Here is a 22,486-nt window from a genome sequence, read left to right as displayed (position 1 = left end):
CTCAGCCAAGTCTGTTCCCCTACGATCATTTGACAGGCTTGAGTGCCAAATATCGTGGTGCGCGTTAAAGTCACCAACTACCATACGGTTTTCACCTCTCAGTAGCGCACCTATTTCAGGGTGATATCCTGCCGGCAGCTGGTGACAGGGGGTATGTATACGTTAAATATTTCGAGCTCAAGATCGCCTGACCGGATAGCAATACCCTGACATTCTAGGATGGTATCCCTGCGGTCGATGTCTGCTTCAATAAGGCGATACTGCACGGTGTGGTGCGTGATGAACGCTAAACCTCCACCATTGTCTCGCTCGCGATCTCGACTGTGCACGTTGTATCCGGCGCAATTCAACAGGGTTGAATTGCCGTGCAACTTCGTCTCTTGGACCGCAGCTATTAATATTCCATGCCTTCCCATAAAGATAGTTATCTCCTCGCTCTTGCTGTGGAGTCCGTTGCAGTTAAATTGTAGCACCTGTGTGTGCCTTGGGACACCGATTGTGATGTGCGGTGTTAAAGAGTTGTGTTGCCTGCCGGCTCCCTACTGTATGTCCTGCAAAAGGGGGTGCTGCCTTGTGGTGGTGGTTGGCGGCGTCGCGGGGGAGGGATGCGACTAGGCAGCACAGCAGGGGCCCACATAGTCACTCGTCCAATCTCGCGTGTTGCGGAGTCCTGATTATGCCCTAAAGTGGCACCAGCCGAGGCAGGAGTTGAACTTGACTGATGTCACGTTACGGTATATTCTGGACTGACAAACAGAGCAGATTGTCGGAGGGACTAGGAGTTGCCGGCGGCGGTGTGTGGGTGCTATTATGTATGTTTGTGTGTCTATTGTTGTGTTGTGTTGGGGTGTGGGTGTGTTGATTGTGTGCTGCCCGAGCGGGTGGTGGTTTGCCGTGGAGGCGGTCCGGTTCACACAGCATGGGGCCACGAACGACGTGGTCCATTGCCGGTGCATACGTAGGCCCGAGCAGTTACGGAAGTGACTCCACCCGTCGCAGTCATTGCACCTGACCGAGGAGGAGTTTGTATGCAGTCGTCTCTGGCATCAGGGTGTCCAGATTAAAAAAAAAGCGCAATTTCTGAAAAAAAATCGCCAAAAATCGCCAATTTTTTCCTAATTCATGAAATCGATTTAACAAATCTTTTATTTAAAAAATGACATCTTGTTATAATATAGTTTTTAAAACCAAAAGCGAATATAATACCTTCAGAGGGTAATAATAAATAACACAAATCACTTATATAATAGTGATGTACAAACAATTTTCTTTAAAAATACGCATACTTTTTAAAAATATATGTTTCAACACTTGTTGCAATAGGACTGCGCAATTATTAAATTTATTATAACTCATATTAATTGATTAATCGCACAATCCGTTTTAAGAGCTCGGCGCTAAAAATTAAATAAAAACCTATAATGAGGCGAGATCAGCTATTTCCACAATTTCTTCAAAATCAACTGTAGGGTCTTATGATTTACATTTCTGTTGTTGTCATATATTGAGCTATTCAACCTTGATGACATACTGTTTGATATTGGAAACGTTTTGCAGCAGAAACCAAGATAAAAAAAATAGGAAGGTAGAACCGCTGAGAGGAATTTTTCAAATTCTTGACGTTTGCAAGCAATTTAATTTTAAAATTTTACACACAAACTCACACACACATTCTCATTTTCAATCTCAAACAACAACAACTTTGAACAATTCCTTTTTTTTTACTCTCAATTTTATACGATTTTAAAATGTTGGCAAACTTAAAAAAACTCATGGCCGACGCATTGAGAGAACGGTTTTACCTTACTATGCTTTTATCATGGCAGAAACTATTAGCCTTCATATAACACTTTATTCCAACTATTGAATTATATTTATATTCCGAATATTAGTTTTTGTTGAATTCATTACGGAAAAAACGCGCTCAACAAAGCATGTGAGTGCGACAAGGATAATAATATGAATTTACTTATATTTGCAAACAGTTTATCGCCTGTTGCGGTTTTAACTCCGTAAGCAATTATCCAAAATTCTTCAGAGTCGGATGGAATGATGATGATGATGAGTTATTCCATGGGAGAGTTAAAATATTTAAATATTCAGTTTCCGCTGCCTTTCTTTCCATCAAAGTCAAATAGTGAATTGACAGGTCTCTGAAACTCGCCCTCTTGTGATTCACACACTTTTTTGGTGACAAAATCAAAGCTTTTTTAAAAGTATTTAATTGACTAGGTAATCGTTTCAAAATTTCTACGATTAGGGTGATTAAAAATTTTTCCCAGTCTTTTAATATGCTTCTTAAGTCAAGTTTATCACGCAGTTCATTAGCCTCTTCTGTAAAATTATCGTGGAAAACTAAGTTTTGTATATTTTTATAATTGGAAAAAATTTATTTGAAAGGAAAAAATAGTCAAAAATCACCAATGACGGTTTCCTAAATTTTTACGCGCAAATATCCAAAAAAATCGCCAAATTGGCGCGAAATCGCCAAATCCGGACACTCTGTCTGGCATACGCAGCAGGTGTAAATTTCTGGCCCTGGGTTAGACTCTATACCAGCCCTGAGCAGAAGGGTACGAAGCAGACGTAGCCCTGGAATCGAGCAACGTTTGATGGATTACGCCGACCTAAACGGGGTTAGATCGCCGAAGCAACAGCCCTTGGTCGGGTAAAACCCGAGTCATTCCGGTACGTAGAACCGGCTGTCGTGGGAATGTTCCAAACGACTTGCTTTTATTCAATGATTTTTCCATGAAACAAAAAAAGAAGGTAGTTCCATTGTCACTTTTTCGGCGCCATATTAACAGTCTGACAATTAAGTAGATTGTGACATTTCGTGCTACCATACCCAATATCTAAAATCCTCCAAATTTGGTTATTATTTTTTTGTTTATATACTAACATTTTTTCTTAGAATCGTATTTTGAACAAGCAAAAGGTATTTTGGGTTATTGGGCCGTATGCATAAAAACTGAGCAATTGCTTTTTCTTAAAATATATCTTTCACTTAAATTTATTTGAACGAATTGAGTACAAGGTCTGAAATTAAAAAAAAGCATTTGCTTAGGTTTTATGCATACATCCCATTGTGTCCAAACGCTTAACCCAAAGCACAAAATTTTAGCACACACGTGTGGTCAAACAGTTAAACGTTAGTTTAAAATAAAGATTTCAAATTTTCAGATACAAATTTTTTAATAAATTCGGTTTAAAATATGGACCTCTTTGTAAAAAATACTGTGGTCAGCGTAGCCGTAGTTGGACTTACATTTTCTCTGTCAAAATGCTAATTTTACTCCATTTTTCAATGAATCCCCCTCCGTCTCCGCTCCCCACCGCAAAACCGTTGAATAAATAACCGAATATTTCCCCTTTTGTTTTTGAAAGAGAAGAAGTCTAATGCTCAATAAGATGATAATTGTGTTTCTAGTTTTCATACTAACAATAAATCATCAATGTTGTTTCACACCCCCTCCAATATTGGACAGTAAAATATATTTATTTTTACGCAAAGAAACAACGATATTGTCGAAATATACTAGAATTGGATAATACTCTCTTCTCTGAAAGTCATGGGCTAATGGGCCCAAAGTAAATTCCGTTTTCAAGTTACTTGAAAGACATGGACAAACCCAATATCGAAATGCGTAATTTCAGTGTCTGAATAATATCAGAAACAATCGTATCCGACATAGAAAACTGTAACAGTCGCTAGCTACATTGTGAAATATTCCGGTGACATAATGACACTAAAAAAATTGTAAATTGTGTTCACTAAAATTTTATTAATGTAAAATTAAAGACTTTCGCAAGTAGTTATCGAATTTAATGTAAAATTTAAACGTTTTTAAGATAGGATATTAATTATTTTTAAAGGTAAATGTTAAGACAACTGTTTTATTTATACTCTCAAATTTAGGATATAAAATTCTCTCCACCAAAAAACTTAAATTGGGTAACGCCGCTTCGAATTTTTTACAATTGAGCAATTGTCAAAAATCTGCTTTTTAATCAAAAAGTTATTTATTGAAACTACCTTCTTTTTTGTATCATGGATTTTTCATTTCATTTAACAATCCAAACCTTATATACTTAATTGTGTAACATCCAAGCTGAGATCAAGCAAGTATTGAATACAGTGCAGTAGAATTAATACAAGATGATGACAATATGTACTATTTAGGTAAATAAATTACATATCTTTGATTAAAAAAAACTTACCGAACCTTTCAGATAACAAAATATAAGCCTTACCCGGGTTCCACATAAACCAATCTTGTGGGCAAAATCAGCTTCAGGTACTACGAAAGCTTTACGTCGTTCTTCTAATTCCTGTGAAGGTATCAGACCAATTCGTTCAGATTGTTCATGCGTATTTTTTGCTTGCCACCAATTCGGATCTTTTACACTTACTATCTGTAGAATATAGCATAAGAAAAATCTTTTTCGAAAATTTTGTTCCAACAAACCTGTAAAATGTCACCCGATTTAAAAGGCAATCCAATATCTTTGCAAGGCAGCAGCGAGTCCTCCAATGGATTATAATCGAATAAAGCTCGCATAAAGCACTAAGAGTAAAAATATTTAAGTATGAATGATAAATAAATACCGAAATTATCAAATATCTATATGTAAAACATGTAGCAAAACTCTGCAAATAAAATATAATATAAAAATTTCCAACTAGGTAATTAAATGACTAAAATCATTTATATTTTTCAAGGACCGAGAACAAAAGGTATGATCGAAACTAAATGTCGGTCTCGTAACTTTTCGAAGAGAACACAATGGGAACAGAAGTATACGGAACGTTTTGGAAAAGAACTAAAATAGTCTAAAGACATTTTTCTCGAATAACTTTTTTTGGGAACTATTTATTTATTTAATTATAACTATTTATATAACAAAAGAATTTTATTATATAAATACATAAACGCAGCACTGGCAACGAGGCCTTCACCCGTCTTTTAATTATCGATAGGTAGAAAGTTTACGTGCTATGTGTTAGTACAGATGTAAGTACAAATCTTAGATAAATTTTAGTAAATCATTGTTTTTAAAAATTGTATACAATCATAATGTTTTTTTCAGAAGGTTCACTTAGTAATTTTGTAACATCAATGTTGTCAGAGTCGTGGGCTGCTGTGTGAAGAATCGCGCTGATGTGTGAAGAATCGCGCAGAGTGTGAGAATGTGTTTGATAGAAGCTTAGATAGGGGCTTATACCCGACAGTAAGTGGGCATGCGTTAAGATAGTGTGCCCTATCCTTAATCGGATGTATGTCTTCATAGCGCTGATTGGTAGTGTTGACGTGTAGGTAATCCGATTTCTGTCTGGGTTAATGTCCGTGTAATGATGTTCGTATGTTTTCCATTCGCTTGCGTTTTCTTGGTGCCTTTTGCGCATAATAAGGTTGGAAATGTCTTGCTTTGTTAAAACATTGTACGTTAAGGCCGGCGTTCTGACTAAATTTTTCGCTGCAAAGTCAGCATAGTGGTTACCTCTAATACCAGCATGCCCAGGAATCCGCATTACCCTTATATTCTGAGGGGAGCCAATGACCGCGTCTCTGATATATTCAATTATGGAATTGTGATTGGACGGAGACATTATTGCCGAGATGCATGATCTACTGTCTGTACATATAAGGAACTTTCCTCTAGACAGAACGTATTGAAGGGAGAAGCCAGTTGCAAATTATTTCTCCTGTGCCAGTGACAACCGCGAATGAGGTGGAATCGATGGATTTGGAGCCGTCCGCAAACAATAACTTCCAACCGCTGTTTATATAGTTAGATTCCAGCTCAGCATATGTTTGTTAAAAAACTTCGTTTGATGTGTGGGAACTAAAGTCTCAGGAACTTTCTGACAGAGAACGAAACGGGAACAAATCCTCTCTGAACTACTCGCGAAGAATGAAAGCCAGAACAACATTTTTCACATAGCATTCGTTAGTTTGAAATATTAAAATTCGTTAGATTGGAATAATAAAATTTATCAAAAAAGAACTGAAAGATAATTAAGTGGTAATAAGCAATAACCACCTAAGTCGATGTGTATGTGAAATCCCCATTTCGCCAGCTAGGCTATTTAAAAATTTATAGACGAACATATTTTGCTTTCCCCATAAGGCTGACATTACAATCCAAATATTTAAAACGTTTTTTCACGAAATAAGGTTCTTCGACTTAGACGGTTATTGCTTATGACCACAGAATTATACAAATTAACTCAACGAAAGACTTAAGACACGAACTTTTCTTGAATAGAATATTGTTCCATAAATGGACAGTTCACCCTAATGATAAGAGATCTCGTTCCCGAAAGTTTCGTTCTCATTCTGTTCTTCTTGAGAACGTTGTCAAGAGCTTGATTCGCATTTTGTTCTTACGGAAACGTTCCCGTACCTTTTGTTCTCACTTGGTTTTCGATCTTACAGCCCTCTGTTCCCGGAATTAAACCAAAACTGGAACGCGTTATCGGTTATTGATATTCCGCACACTACAAAAGAATTGCTTCCCATAGGCGCACTGGAATCCTTTTCCAGTGTTGATTATAAAAGCATTTGCAACCTTGCCATTGCTCTCTCTTTTTCATCGCCACCTGAACAGAAGACAGCAGGGATCGTAACACCTGCAACTAAAAAAAAAGTTCTCTACAACACCGTTGGAGGTCGACATCTACTTACCTGGATTCATCTCATATTATCGACGCGGGAGTTGAACAACATCGCGGAGTTTCACCTGCACTTCAGCAAACTAAGTATCAACCATCTATACATATATTAATATTATCCACCCATTTCAACTTTACCATTCCCGTTGCGCGAGTTCCCTCCGAACTCCGCAACCCAAATCAATTGCTCAATTCACATTATATTTGCTAATCAACCTGTCATAAATCTCATCATACAGTCCATTCAAAAAAATCGTTGTTAAAATATTAATTAGTTCTAAGTACATTTTGTAAATGAATTACAAGTTGGATTAAACATTACTTTGCAAATTTTAAATCGCAATCTCGTAATTTCTTAGGATGGTCCTTGCGAGCCAAATTTGAAACAGTGGAAAAGCAACTATTCCGACATTAGAAATTACGCTGCTCAACACTGAACGGCAGCTGTCATTTCCAATATTTCTATTTTCTCGCTCATTCCCTTCGTTATCTTCAGGCGCACCAAATCGGCAACGGCAGCAGACACCGCGATAAAATTAAAAAAATTTGAAGTTTCCACAGCGAGTGACAAGCCGTTTTTCCCAATCCGTATAATCGCTGCACCAAGCGATTTGTGGTTTAAAAATCAAAAAGTTAATAAAACAAAAACAAAAAAGTGTTGTGCTAAGTGCTAAGCATAGGCAGATTATCTGCCAAAAGCATATAAAGGCCTAATTCCTTTGCACCCAAAAGTTCTAAGCTTCTCAGTGAAGCAATTTTACGTGTGTGAAAAGTGCTTGCGGCACCTAACCAAACGCACTTTGGTAACTTGCGCCCAACGTGGGATCCATTTGATTACAGCCAAGGAGTACAGCCGACCATTGTTGGACCACAGGGCAACCACAAGCATCCACCGCGGGATTTTATTTAGTCACCAGAGGCCACCGAGGGAGTAATACCCGAAAATGAGAGGTACCCATCCTACGCATGTCAAATATATTCATGTACATATGTATATACATAAAAACACCACACAATTTCCTTAAAAATTTTGCATATATCTACCAACTGTACAATTCGGTAAAATATTCACCGTTACCCGAAAAACGGTTTCATGAAATATATACGCGGTTATATATGTATGTACATATTTACACAGTTTCACTCGCTACTTTTCATCAAATTTGCACTCGTTGTTTTCGCTAACTTCCATCCGTATGTACATACGCATATTTGTATAAGCGTATGTATGCATTGTTTCGCGTGTCACATTCCCGATATCCCTATTAAAACCAACAAATATTTTTCTGCTGCCTGCGTCGGCGCCTGCAGTAATCACAGTTTATTATACCTCCTTCGTTTTGATGTACATATGTATGTAGTTGCGCTACATACATACATACATACGTGCATATAAATTTATTGCAAACGAACACAGCGCCGTTGGCACCGGCGTTTAGCCAAATTATTCGTTGATCCAGTTTCATTTTCTTGTAAGAATTTCTATGCACATGTACATATGTATGAAATTGCAATTAATACAAGAAGTGTGTCAACCCAGTAGGAAATCCTACAAGCACTTGCGACTTGTGGAAGTCTGAGTACATTCGACTTGTACCCAACATCTAAATATAAAATCATTTTAGTAACAATCCCCATCTTTATTAATCACTCAAATTATACTACGTATATAATACTGCGAGAAAATATAGAAAAAAATTTTCATTACTTCAGACGTGTGTATGTCTGGATTTGCATTGGTACACACATATAACCAAATTAATTTCCCATTAAAATTATAATTTTTTATTTACATTCCAAAATAAAAAGTGGTGTTCCAGTGTACTTAATTCGCATTGCTTAGCGTATAAAACAAAAGGCAGTGTATATTCTCCATATTTCCAAAATATTAAGGCCGATAAGAACGTTGTAAAGTGATTGACTTTTGGAAATACTAGAGGCATACAAAATCCCTTGCGAATAGGCTCATCTTGTGAGAGTAGTGCCTTGAATTTACAATCAGTTTCTCGAATATTGGTGACTTTCTCCAGTTTACACTTCCAAAAGTAACTTCTCGATTCTAATAGCCCTCATTAATATCCAGTATGTCGGTAGCTTCCGCATTAATGTCGAAGTTTATCTTCGATTCTAACAATGTGGTGAATTTCTGCACCAACTTCGAAAAAGAAGATCCGGAAGATCATACCGATTCTTTACTCGATGTAAAGTTGCAAGACCTTAATTCCCGTTGCGACATGAAAAAGTCTGCCTTGCCGAAGAGATTTCAATTTCTGCCGATTTTAAGGAGGAGGCCCATGCTAAATTTCAACTGTGCACCGATAGTTTTTATATTTGCAAATCCCATATCCTAGATCAACTCAAGCTTTTACAGGGCAGCCCAACCGACAAAAATTCCACTTCCCGCCAGTCGATGGCTTTCATCGATAATTCGATACCATGTATGAAAGTACCTCCGTGTGATACCCAAACGTTCTACGGTAGCTATGAGGATTGGCCATCTTTCCGTGATATGTTCACGGCCGTATATCTTAACCACCCCAAGTTAACACCCGCTCAGAAACTTTACCATTTGCGAAACAAAACTAAGGGAAAAGCTGGCGCCATAGTTAAACATTATACCTTGTGCGATGAAAACTTTTCTCTAGCATGGGAAGCTTTAAGAGCCCGTTTCGAAAATAAAAGGATTTTAATCGACAAACAGTTGAAGACTCTTTTTTACATTTCTCCCGTGTCATCTGAAAACAGCGAAGGCATTCAGAAAATCCAAAGCACCATTAATGATTGCCTTTCGTGCCTGAAAGCGCAAGGTGTTTCCTTTCCGACTGGGACCCTATTCTTATCTATCTTTGCTCCACCAAACTTCCAGAGGAAACCCTCTCCCTCTGGGAGCAATTCCTCAAATCCAGGAAGGACTTACCCAACTGGTCCCAAATGGATGATGCCCTGAATTTCGTAAATTAAACATCCCTGAGCGAACCAAGTTCGTCAAACAAAACGGCTATTGTTCTAATTGCTTAGCCTACAATCACATTCTGAGCAGTTGTTCAAGTGTCTTCCGATGTTATCTTTGCAAAAAAAATCATCATACAATGTTACATCCCCCCACCATCACCAAACCGATTCCCGAAGCACCAGTACGGAATCAGAAACCTAAACCAAAACCAAATGCAACAATCTTGTTGCATACCCAATAAACTGCACCTACCTCCAGTCAAACCCGACATCCAATTTTCGACATCACGGAAGGAAAGGTTTCTTGCGAGGAGTCATCTATTTCTTCGACCGACAGTGATGCTCATATCCAAGCCAACTTTTCAACCAACAACGAAAAGACATTGCTTCCCACCGCCCAAGTACACATCGAGCATTTGGGCCAACTTTTTCCGCTAAGAGCTTTAATAGATCAAGGCTCTCAAAAAACGTTCATCTCAGAAAAGGTTCAACATCATTTAAGACTCTCAACTAATCGAGAAAATTTTTCATGGGTGGAAAGATCGTGGAAAATGCGACTCGGGCCCAGCAAACACAGTCTCTAACGTTAGAGAAATTTGGATTTCTACATTAGATAACTAGGGTATTTCTCTAATCGTTCTCGAGTCGATGACGAACTACATTAGAATTCGATTCGAGAACGATTAGAGAAACAACGCAAATTCAAATAAGTGTAAATAAGCAATATTCCAAATGAATGAATCATAATTTTTTGTAAGTTCAAATAATTCATTATTATTTTATTGCAAATACATTTAACAAAAATTTTACAAACAAAGCGTTTTATTTAATAAAGCAAAATAGCAGTTTGAAATTCAAATTCGAGTCCCATTAGAGATCAACATTAGAATTCGATTAGAGAATTTATATTTTCTCGAGTCGAGAACTATGTCCCATTTTTGTTGAGATTGCTATGATTCTCGATAGTTTTTCGGGTCGATCTCAAACGTTTGAGATTGGAGAATGTGGCTAGTTCTCCAATCATTATCTAATCGATAACTAACCTCAATGTTTGCTGGGGGTCTGCAACATTCGTCTCGTAGCCAAACGTCATGACATTCGCATCGATTCCAAGGCTATTGTTCTCCACAAATCGACTAGCTTCTTACCCACTTCCCAAATCAAAAAACCCCCACTTTCAGATATAAAAGGTCTGGACCTCGCTGACCCACACTTCTATACTCCCGCTCAGATCGACTTGGTAATAGGTAGCGACCTAATACCTGAAATTCTTCTTGAAGGAGTCCAACACAAAGTTCTTGGCAGCCTTCTCGCGCAAAATATAATTTTTGGATGGTACTTGAGCGGACCGTTACAAGCAACCAGCTGCTCAACTTTTCACACTTATGTTGCAGAGGATTTGAGCGAGTATTGATTCTCAACTTAAGCGGTTCTGGGAAGTAGAGGAGATCGCTGAATCACATCTCCCTTCAGCAGGAGATGCGTATTGCGAAAAGCTGTTTCAAGACACCACCTATCGGCAGAGTGATGGACGATATGTAGTCCGTCTACCTTTTTAATCTGTTTTTCCGTCTAAGCTGTCTCTAGGTCCGTCTCGTGCACAAGCGATGAAGCAAGCGATCCGAATGGAGCACATGCTCAATAAGAAACCCGATCTCAAGAGGAGTATAATCGGGTCTTAGACGAATCACTGACAATGGACCACATGAAACCTATCACTTCTGATGAAATTCACCAAAATGGTAATTACCACTCCTACTATCTACCCCATCACTCTGTTATCAAACCCGACAGCAAATCCACCAAATTTCGCGTGGCATTTAACGCTTCCAAACCATCAGCATCCGGAGTTTCTCTAAATGACATTTTGCATATCGGTCCCACTTTGCAAACAGACCTCATGATCGTTATCCTAAATTGGCGTTTGTAGAGATACGTCTTTAACGGCGACATCCAAAAAATGTACCGCCAAACTCTGTTGCATGAAGACGATCAACAGTATCAACGAATTCTCTTCCGTAGAGAAAACGAGACCCAACTTAGAGATTTCGGGCTTAAAACCGTAACATTCGAAGTAAATTGTGCGCTATATTTAGCCATCCGCACCGTACACCAGTTGGGAACCGACGCCAAAGATTCTTTCCCTTTAGCCAAGATAATTCTAACCGAAGAAACTTATGTCGACGACATACTGACTGATAGGCACAAGTAGGAATTTGTCTTACCGCACAATCCCAAATTATCCAATGTCTGCTCTCAGCCGGTCTTCGTTTGAAAAAAATAACTGCTAATCACCCCGACCTAATCAAACAGATCCCGACCGAAGATTTGCTCGATTCCAATTTTCTCAAACTTGATTCCTCTAGCTCTACCAAAACTCTTGGCGTTCGTTGGAACGCCTTAAACGATGCATTCTCTTATTCAACCGAGCCCATCAAACCAACTAAAAGGTGAACACACCAAAACTGCGACACTTTGGGAACCTTATAACTTACCCAAAACGAATTCAATATTTTGAAATTCAAATACCATAAGTTGACCATGACCTTAGTTGAACGTAGAAGAAATTTCATTTGAATTTGATTCCTAGTTGAGTTAAAAATGGCAACCGAGCTAGAAACGAGACAAACCATTTTGCACGAGTTTATAAATGATCCGGCTTTAAGTACACGTAAAATTGCTAAAAAATTAAAGAGTGCACTATTCGACAGTTTGCAGGGTTTTAATCGGTACAAATAAGGCCTGACAGTTACGAGAAAACCAGGGAGCGGGAATTAGCATGGTCAAAGTGATAAAAACAGTGCTCGGAAGGTCCTCAGTGCGTTTTCGCGAGATCCGAAGATTTTGTCGCGTTATGTTGCAAAATCCGTACGGAGATCGCAGTTTTTCGTACAAAAGGTAAAGCGGAAAGCTTCATTGAGATGTTCTACAGCTCAAACAGCGCCAGAGCGAGGCGCAAAGTAAAATGTTACAGCGAAATCCCGCATTCGGAAGTTGTATGAATTCTAAAATAAAAAATACCACTGCATTGTTATGGACTGCGAAACCTACTGCTATAAAAATTCAAAATATATTACCGGTCAAGATTTTTATACTGCTGCAAGTCGTCAAGATGCCCCTGAAAGTTGTAAGCTGAAAATGAAGTCCAAATTTCCAAAATCCACATGGTTTGGCAAGCTATTTGTTCCTGTGGCCGTAAGAGCAGCCCTTTTTTCCCATCCGGGACAATGAATGATCAAGTTTATCGGGATGAGTGCCTCAAAAGGCGTCTTCTGTCATTTATCAACAGATAAGGAGTAGGCCATCGTTCTAGGCGGACATGGCAAGCTGCCAGTATGCTAAGGACCATACACACGTGGTATAATGCAAATAACATCAATTTTGTACCTCACGACTGCAATCCACCCAATAGCCCAGAGCTACGTCCTATTGGGGAATATTGGTCAATTGTCAAGGGAATCTTGAAGAAAACAGGTGAAACAGTCAAAAATATTGAAGAGTGCAAAACAAAGTAGTTGTGAGCATAGCGTAAAGTCGATGATGCCGTCGTGCAGAACATGATGGCTCGTCTGCGATGAAAATACCGATCATATGCATTTGGAGCAAATAATAACTAATATTTTAACATTTTAATAACATCTAAACTTCCAAGTTATACAATACAAAAAAAATAATTTCAAAGCTTTCTAGTTTGTTTCTGGTAGTAATTTCTAAGTGTCGCAGTTTTGGTGTGTTCACCCTTTACAAGTGCTACTAAGCGACAAATTTTATCCTCGGTTTCGAAACTTTTTGACCCCGAGGGGGTGGCTAGCGCCTATTATTGTTCAGGCAAAAATACTTTGCAGCAGATATGGTTGGATGGCACTGCGTGGGACGAATGCGTTAAACCACTTTCACTGCAAAAATGGAACCAATTTATTTCGGATCTTCCTAGTATCGAGCAAACCCAAATACCCAGATGGATGCAATTTTCACCAAATCAAATAGTTCTGTGATGCGTCGGAGAAGGTATTCTGCGCATCCATCTACATAAGAACTCAGACCGACAATACTATTGCATCTCACCTACTTATCTCGAAGACTAAAGTCGCACCATTACAAACAGTAAGCCTTCCACGTCTGGAACTTTGCGGTCCAGTGCTGCTGTCCAAATGTATCAAAAACGTTATTAATAAACTTCCTCTAGGGGAAACAGAAATATTCTTATGGTCGGATTCGACTATAGTTCTCTCGTGGCTGGAAAAACCTAAATGCGCATGGAAGGTATATGTAGCTAACCGCACCTCTTAATCATCACAAACGTTGGAAACATCAAATGGAGACACGTATCAACCCAAATTAATCCTGCTGACCTAGGAACGCGGGGCTGCAGACCACAGGACTTAATTCAACAATCCCTTTGGTGGCACGGACCGGTCTGGCTCAAGAAACCTTCAGATCAATGGCCAACATCATTTCGTCAAAACGTTGATCCACTAGAAGAACCTGATCTCTTAAACCGTTTCTCATCCTGGTCAAAAGCCTTGAGAGTAATATGCTACATTTTTCGTTTCTTTCATCGAACCACGCGAAATCGCATACAGGCTACTTCGATTATCCATCATGAAACAACGGTAATTACTCAAAGGGAAATTCATTGGGTTAAATCTCGTCTCATTAAACTCGCCCAAGAAAGGCATTATCCCAATGAATACGCGAAACTCTCTAACAAACAATCCATTTCCAAAAGGAGTTCCCTTTTGACTTTAAACCCCTTTATCGATAAAAAATGGACTTGTCCGAGTAAACGGCCGTCTTGCAAATTCGCCACTCTCTTACAATGAGAGATATCCTATCATCATCCCACCCTCCTCCAGATTCTGCCACCTATTTCTTCTATTTATACACAACTTGCTGATGCACGCTGAACATCAACTAATGATCCGAACCGCCAGACAAGAGTATTTCATTCCTAGATTAAAATCACAGGTCAAAAATTGCATACGAACGTGCAAAACCTGTACAATCTTAAAACAGAATACGCGTTCACAAATAATGGCAACATTACTGCCAGAGCGTTCAAACTTCTCCTTGCCATTCACTCACACTGGAATTGACTTCGCAGGTCCTTTTGATGTTACGTCATGTACACTGCGAAAATCACCACTGCTGAAAGGTTATGTCTGCGTTTTCATCTGCTTTTCGACTAAGGCCATCCATTTAGAGACGTGTTCAGATCTCTCCACCAAAGCGTTCCAAGCAGCACAACCACCACAACGCGTATTTTCCGATAATGGGAAAAACTTCGTAGGTGCCAATCGAGCCTTTCGAACTGATTTCAAGAGATTTCTTAAGGAAATGTCAGACGATATACGCTCAAAATATAATCTCCACGGCTTTGAATGGCATTTCTTACCGCCAAACGCTCCCCACATGGGCGGCCGTCAAGAGTTTTAAATTTCAATTGCTGGGAGTTACCATTTCACCTTCGAAGAGCTCGCAACCTTACTGGCCTGTATTGAAGCAGTGTTGAACTCGCGACCTCTCTCACCCATCTCCGACAATCCCCAAGAGCTGTTAGCTCTAACACCTGGCCACTTCTTGCGGGGTGCCCCACTTCGTGCATCTCCAGAACCCCAACTCGACAACCTTTCACTACAAAATCGTTGGGAAACACTCAAATTATTGCATCAGCAGTTCAGTCAAAGATGGAAAGACGAGTATCTTAAAGAGTTGCATCTGTGGACTATTTGTAGAGCGGTCGACTTGTTATCATACATTTCGTCGAGTTTTTGCAGAACTTCGCGAGGCGTTTCGAGATCTTTGCTGTATTCAAACTGTTTATCCGATAAAGCGCTATAAATTATTCTTACGATGGCAGTGGAATTCCCAGATTTAAATAAAAAAGCTTGTCCTCAATTAAAGAAAATATTTTAATTAACTTGCGATCCAAATTACAGAGAGAAGAAGGGAAATGTAATACAAAAAAGGAAGCATAAGAAAGTATGAAAAAATTACAAGTAAAAGGAGATGCCATATTGTAACTAAGGACAAATACATAGATTGAATATTTCCAACACGCCCTCTCAATAACAAGGTCATCTTAAACGGAAAATCCTAGTCCTATTAGGCATCTCTCGTGACTCACTCTGGGTAGCGGTTTGGCCATCTCTTGCGTTGGTACATGCTGCACGTAAAAATGTCCAGCGGCAACTGATTCGTGAACAAAATGATGTTTTATGTCAATGTGTTACGTGCGAGCATGAAATACGGGGTCACTCGCCAAATACTGAGCTCCTTTGTTATCAACAAGAACTGTAATATGGTTAAACATTCGTAAGCCCAGCTCAGAGAAAAGACTTCGCAAGTAAATTGCTTTTTTAGCTGCTTCTGCTAAACTGATGTGTTCCGCTTCAGTCGAAGATAACGCAACTGTGCGCTGCTTTTGCGATTTCCAAGTAATCGCTGCGCCACTCAGTAGGAAGACATAGCCCGTGTATGATCGACGATCAATGGTACAACCACCCCAGTCGGCATCGGTATAACCTATTAACGGGTCACCCGTTCTGCGAAACATCAACCCCCTGTGAGCTGTTCCAGCCAGATATCTGAGTACCCGCTTCGCAGCAAGCCAATGACACATAGTTGGATTCATGATAAACTGCGCTAGTCGAGAGACTGTGTTGTCTATATCAGGTCGCGTTTCTACCGACAAATACATCAAACTTACAATCAATTCCCTATATGGATTTCCTTCGCATGGCTTATCTTTTACACCTGATAGTTGTTCATTTACCTCAGACGGCGTCACGACAGGATTGCATTCTTCCATGCCATACTGCTTCAATAGTTCCATCACGTATCCTGTTTGCTTCAGATCAAAACCTTCTTTTGTTTGTTCAATTTCCAAGCCTAAGCAATATTTCGCCAGACCTAGGCCTTTAATTTCAAACTCTTAAAAGATGATGTTTAATATGTTCGATGTTTCTCAAATTTTTCGATGCAATTAACAAGTCGTCTTCTGCTTCTTCTTATTTGGCACTACAACCGTTTGTCGGTTTGGGCCGAGACCAAAAAGCTTCTCCAATTGCTTCTCTCCTGCGCGGATTTGCGTCAGTTGGTTATCCCAAGGGCAGACAGGTCCTTCTGCACTTGGTCCTTCCATTGAGTTCGTGGGCGCCCTTGCTTTCGTTGTCCACCCATGGGTGCGGAGTCGACGGATCTTTTCACCGGAGAGTCGTCATCCATGTGTACAACATGTACAAGCCAACGCAATCGCTGTATTTTTATGCGCTTAACTATGTCCATGTCGTTAAAAAGCTCGTACAGTTCGTCATTCCATCTTCTCCGATATTCGCCGTCCACGAAAACAGGGCCGTAAAGTCTTCTCATCATTGTTCGACATCGTCCAAGATTCTGCGCCATACAAAAGGACGGGGATGATGAGAGATTTGTAGAGCGTGAGTTTCATTCGTCGAGAGAGGGCTCTGCTTTTCAATTGCCTACCGAGCCCAAAGTAGCACCTGTTGGCAAGAGTTATTCTTCGCTTGATCTCCAGGCCGACGTTTTTGGTGGTGTTTATGCTGGATCCTAGGTAGACGAAGTCATTCACTACTTCAAAGTTATATCTGCCAACAGTGACGTGTGTCCCGTAACGCGTAGACTCTTTATATGTTGCCAGGAGGTACTTTGTCTTTCCCTCGTTCACCGCTAGACCAACCTCTTTAGCTTCTTTTTCTAAACTGGAAAATGCTGCGGTTACGTTTCTTTGTTTCAGACCTACAATATCGATATCATCTGCATACATTAGCAGCATCGTTCTTTTGATATATAGGTGCCGCTGCGATTCAGATTGGCAGCTCTTATTACGCTTTCCAGCATCAGATTGAAAAAGTCGGACGAGAGTGAATCGCCTTTTCTAAAACCTCGTTTGGTCTCAAACGGCGCGGAGAGGTCCTTCCCAATTTGGACGGAGCTGAAGGTTATGCTCAACGTCACTCTACATAGCCGTATTAGTTTTGCGGGGATCCCAAATTTGGACATGGCATCGTACAGGCAGCTCCTCTTCGTGCTATCAGAAGCAGCTTTAAAGTCAACAAAAAGATGGTGTATGTCGATTTGCTTATCTAGTGTCTTTGATTTGACGTGTTGTGAAAATCTGGTCAATGGTAGACTTACCAGGTCTGAAGCCACACTGATAAGGTCCAATCAGCTGGTTCCTGAACGGCTTCAGTCTTTCACACAGTGTCGTCGACAGGACCTTGTATGCAATATTAAGAAGGCTTATTCCGCGATAATTGGCGCAAACGGCGGGATCTCCCTTCTTGTGGATTGGACAAAGTACACTGAGATTCCATTCTTCGGGCATGTATTCATCAGACCAAATTCTGCTTAAAACTGGTACATACGCCCCACCAATTCTTCGCCACCGGCTTTGAACAGCTCAGCCGGTATACCGTCGGCTCCGGGGGCTTTGTTGTTCTTAAGCCGCTTTATTGCTGTTCTCACCTCGTCTTGGTCGAGTTGAGGGACGTGAGCTTCGTCCCTATACATGGGTTCGGGTTCTCCTTCATCAAACGCGCCATCTGTTTCGCCATTTAGAAGCAATGAAAAGTGTTCCCTCCATATCGCAAGTGTACTAGGGACATCTGTTACCAGATTTCCATCTTCATCTTTGCAGGAGCTAGCGCCGGTCTTAAAACCATTTGATTGCTGCCTTATTTTCTGATAGAAGTTTCGAGCCGCGTTCCTGTCTGCCAGCATCTCAAGCTCTTCGCACTCACGCCTTTCTGCCTCTCTTTTCTTTCTCTTGAAAAGACGTCTCTCTTCCCTCCTTTTCTCCCGGTAATGCTCAATGCGGTAACCAACCCGAGTGGAGGCTTGGGTCACGGCAGTAAGAGAGGGAGCTTAGGCGGGGCCACTCCGACTTATTCGGTTTAAGGGCTCACTGCAGTCTGCAGCGTCTGCTCACCAGGAGGTGCGGCTGCAAGCGGGCGTCTGTCTTAAAGCAAGCGGCCCGCTATAAAAATGTGTATCCGGTTGAATACCATCCACCCCAACAATGGTTGTGCGCTGTGTTTGGGACCCGTCACGTAATAAAATAAAGCCAATGAAAACACCAAAAAAGCCTCGGATAACTGCATCCCCACACGTTGACGACCCCCGCAAACGGTAACAAGTCGTCTACGTAGACCAATAACGAACAAAACTGTTTATTGAGTGTACCATAAAATAAACACGGCTCGTTTTTCAGGGGCTTCAATCCCATTTCAGATAACTTAGTGCTAAGTTTGATATACCATTGACGGCCAGATTGCTTGAGGCCATATAATGCTTTTCTCAGCTTACATACGTTTTCGCCGCTACGTATATCTTCAGCAAAAAGGGACGCAGGGAGGGGAAAGAGGGAGGAAGCTATGGGAGAAGGACGACACCTATGGCTTTTTTCCGAAGAAACGCTCCGTGCTCACAACGAAGCTCTACAGTTGACTGATGTCCACTCCCGAGAGCTCATCGGGAGTGTGAAAAAAGTGCGACCCAAGGTGCTTAAACCTTAGGCTAGCAAAGGCGGGGCACCAGAGCAGCAGATGTTGAGATGATTCCACCTCATTATCCTCCATGCAGCTGGTGCAGTAAGGGGTAGTGAGAGATGCAGCTTGCTTAGTCTCAAGAGCTCCCCAGACCGCCCCGGTCCACCCGTGGCCAGAAAGACTTTGCCACCTTGCACTCCAATACCAAGTAGGTATCGAAACAACGATTCGAGTAAAAAAAGTAGTTTTTATCAAAACAAAAGCATCGAGTACATACTCGTATTTACTTGTATCGGAACATCCCTAAATGTAACTCAAAAGCAACTTTGCTAGATGTGTTCACATGTGACTCATTAAACGTGGCAAAGAAACTGTTTCGTCCTACGTCCATGAGTCACACATGAGTCATAAAATAAAATAACAAAAACAAGATAAAGCTTTATATAACAATTTATAAAAATTATATGTTATGGTATATTTGGACGTTCTTTGACATATTAGAGCAAAAAACCGGAGGACGTGGGGCATTAACAAAATGCATTGTATGAGGACAGGGAAGTTGTTAAGTTCAAAGTGTATTGCTAAGGCCAATAAAAGTCTAACTGTATCTAGCCTTACTACTGGTGCGAATGTTTGATTGTAGTTGACACCGTATTTTTGGCCATACCCCTTAACCACAAGGCTGGCCTTACGCCGCTCAATCCTCCCATCGGAGCCATATTTATTTTCGAGTACAAAGCGGCATCCAATTATATTTTTAAGGTTATCGGTGCTGATGATCTCAAACGTGTCATTTTTGACTAGACTCATAACTTCGGCTTCCATAGCAACGTTCAGCTCATCACACTCAGGACCTCGTAAAGCCATACGTGTATCAATTTCAGCTATACCTGTGAACACGTCATCATCGATATCTTCTAAGTCACCATCTGACTCGAGAGGCTGGACGTCTTTTTCTACAGAATTTCGAGAACGAAATACTTTTCGGGGGCGCCCTCTACGCCCAGTACGAAGAAGTTTGGGCCTTCTGAGCTTGAAACAACCTCAAGACTCTCTTTTTGGACTTCTTGTGGAGGAAATTCAACGAAATTTTCATTATGCGCACCACTTTTATTGCCTGTGTCAAAAAGCGGCAAATCATCTGATAGATGTTTCCTTATTGACTGTTTCTGACCAACCTCTAAAAACTTAACATCTCGCGCACATATAATCTGATGAGTGATAGGAACCCATATGCGATAACCTTTTCTATCTCGAGGATACCCTACAAATATGCCTTCTGTAGCCCTCAGCGCAAGTTTACTTTAACCTGGATCCTTATTGAGTACCATTACTTTTGATCCAAATATCTTCAAATAATTAAGTTCTGGTCTGTCATCATAGAGCTTCTCGTAGGGTGTCTTCCATTTAATGCTGCTTGACGGGCATCTGTTGCGAATAAAACATGAAGTAGCTACAGCCTCCGACCAAAAAGATGCAACCCAACCAGATTGCAGCAGAAGGCACTGAGCCATATCCAGCAATGTCCGATTCATTCTTTCGGCCAACCCGTTCTGCTCAGGAGTTCCGGGAACACTAAGCCTTCTTAAAATGCCATGATCTGCAAGGTATTGATCAAAAATATTATTACAATACTCACGGCCTTTGCCGGACTGTAGACACTTTATTTTCTGACCCGTTTGCCTTTCAATGCACATTTGATACAATTTGAAAGCTTCAAAAACATCAGACTTTTGACGCAGAAAATATCTCTCGCACCACCTTGAGCTGTCCTCTATGAAGGTAACAAAGTACCTTGCGCGACCAATGGATTCTTCTCTAAAAGGACCCACGACAACCTTTAGCAGTTCTTCACATGGTTCGCGAAACTTGTTAGATGGTAATGCAGTAATTTTACCTTTTAAACAAACTTCACATTTTGCTATTTCCTCAGTTTCGCTAGCTTTAGTCGAAGGTAATACATCTTCACGGACAATTCTCATTAAATCTTTTGCATTCAAGTGGCCAAGCCGGCAATGCCATTTAAATAATTCGGGACACTTTTCTTGAACAACGCCACATTCGCTGCTTTCGCGCAAATAGTACAAATCGCCCTTTCGATCTGCGGTAAGGGTAGTTTTGCCGCTTGCATCACTAACAAATGCTCCGTCTGTATGCCCCTTATCGGTGATTTTCGCAACAGAAATTAGATTCGTTCGCACATCCGGCACAAATAAGGTATTCTTAAATTCTATTTGTCGTTCACTGTCATCACCAATGCCCTTGCCTTTGACATCTGCGCAGGCATGACTAGCAAGGTTCAACTTGACTTTAGATGATTTGCTAATAAACGAAAAACTCGAAACGTCGCCACACAAATGTCCAGTACAACCGCTGTCAAGAACCCAAGTATGATTCGCACGATGAGTGTGAGAACCATCCCATGATTGCTCTGCTTCCGTATGGCATACCGCATACGATTCATTGACTTCATGGTTAGATTGTTTAAGACGATTAGAATTTTCTCCCTTCCTAGCTTTACAAACATTCGCTTTATGACCTGGTGCACCGCACATAAAACATTTAAAAATAGCTTTAGAAGCATTTTTCTCTTTTTCTTCACGAGTCTCTTTACACAATTTCCGCGGTTACCAGCAGCCATTGCAATTACTGCACCTCCAGAAGTTTACTTACGTGCCTCACTTTTCTGGATAATTTTAATCTTTAACACCGCGGCCTTGGGCAATTCATCCCTAGATTCAATAACGCACCGAAAATTCTCATAGGACGACGGAAGGCTATACAGCAGCATGATTGACAACAAATCACCATTTATTGGTACACTCATGCTTTCAAATTTATCCACAGCATCGAAAAATGTCGCGATATGCTCTTTAACATTACCACCCTCATCAAGTATCTGTAACATGATCTGTTTCAGAAGTGTGGCTTTGCGCGCCGGCCCCTTTGATGCGTATATCGACTCCAATTTGAGCCATACTTTACGCGATGTGTCGCAGCCACGAATTTGCTTGTGCTCTGATGGTTGCATCGAAAGAGTCAAGTCCGCCTTAGCCTTTTTGTCACACTTTAGCCAAACACTTTTCGCATTAATATCACTCTCCGGCGGCATCGCACACGTGCCATTAACATAGCCCCAAAGTTCATTTTTGGTGAAGAGCGCCTCCACTTGCATACTCCAGGTGTCAAAGTTTTCCTTTGACAAAAGCTCAATTTTCGATGGGCTAGTAATCGAAATAGCAGCCATTTCTCCAGCAATTTCGCGACTCACACCACGTTTTTCTATGCTATATATGTCTTCCTTTTTCATTGTTTCGTCGCTGCTATTATTCATAACATGAAAGAAAAA

The 22,486-nt window shown here is 40.5% G+C and overlaps 1 protein-coding gene across 3 annotated transcripts in view; it reads right to left on the bottom strand.

Moving 5' to 3' along the window:
- The window catches only part of LOC118734996 (MAGUK p55 subfamily member 6), a gene marked incomplete at its 3' end in the record, with an annotated part of 403,145 nt that overhangs the window by 188,068 nt on the left and 192,591 nt on the right, over window positions 1–22,486 (bottom strand). The window contains 2 exon segments of one of the 3 annotated variants that reach the window (XM_036464593.1): window positions 4,222–4,416; window positions 4,470–4,568. In XM_036464593.1, the coding sequence (XP_036320486.1) occupies window positions 4,222–4,416; window positions 4,470–4,568 (294 nt within the window). 3 annotated transcript variants of the gene reach the window in all.

This window comes from Rhagoletis pomonella, unplaced genomic scaffold (assembly GCF_013731165.1).
Source record: "Rhagoletis pomonella isolate Grant_MI unplaced genomic scaffold, Rhpom_1.0 Rhpom_scaffold_00003, whole genome shotgun sequence".
NCBI classification, from domain to species: Eukaryota; Metazoa; Arthropoda; class Insecta; order Diptera; family Tephritidae; genus Rhagoletis; species Rhagoletis pomonella.
This window is presented reverse-complemented; position numbering and strand designations above follow the sequence as displayed.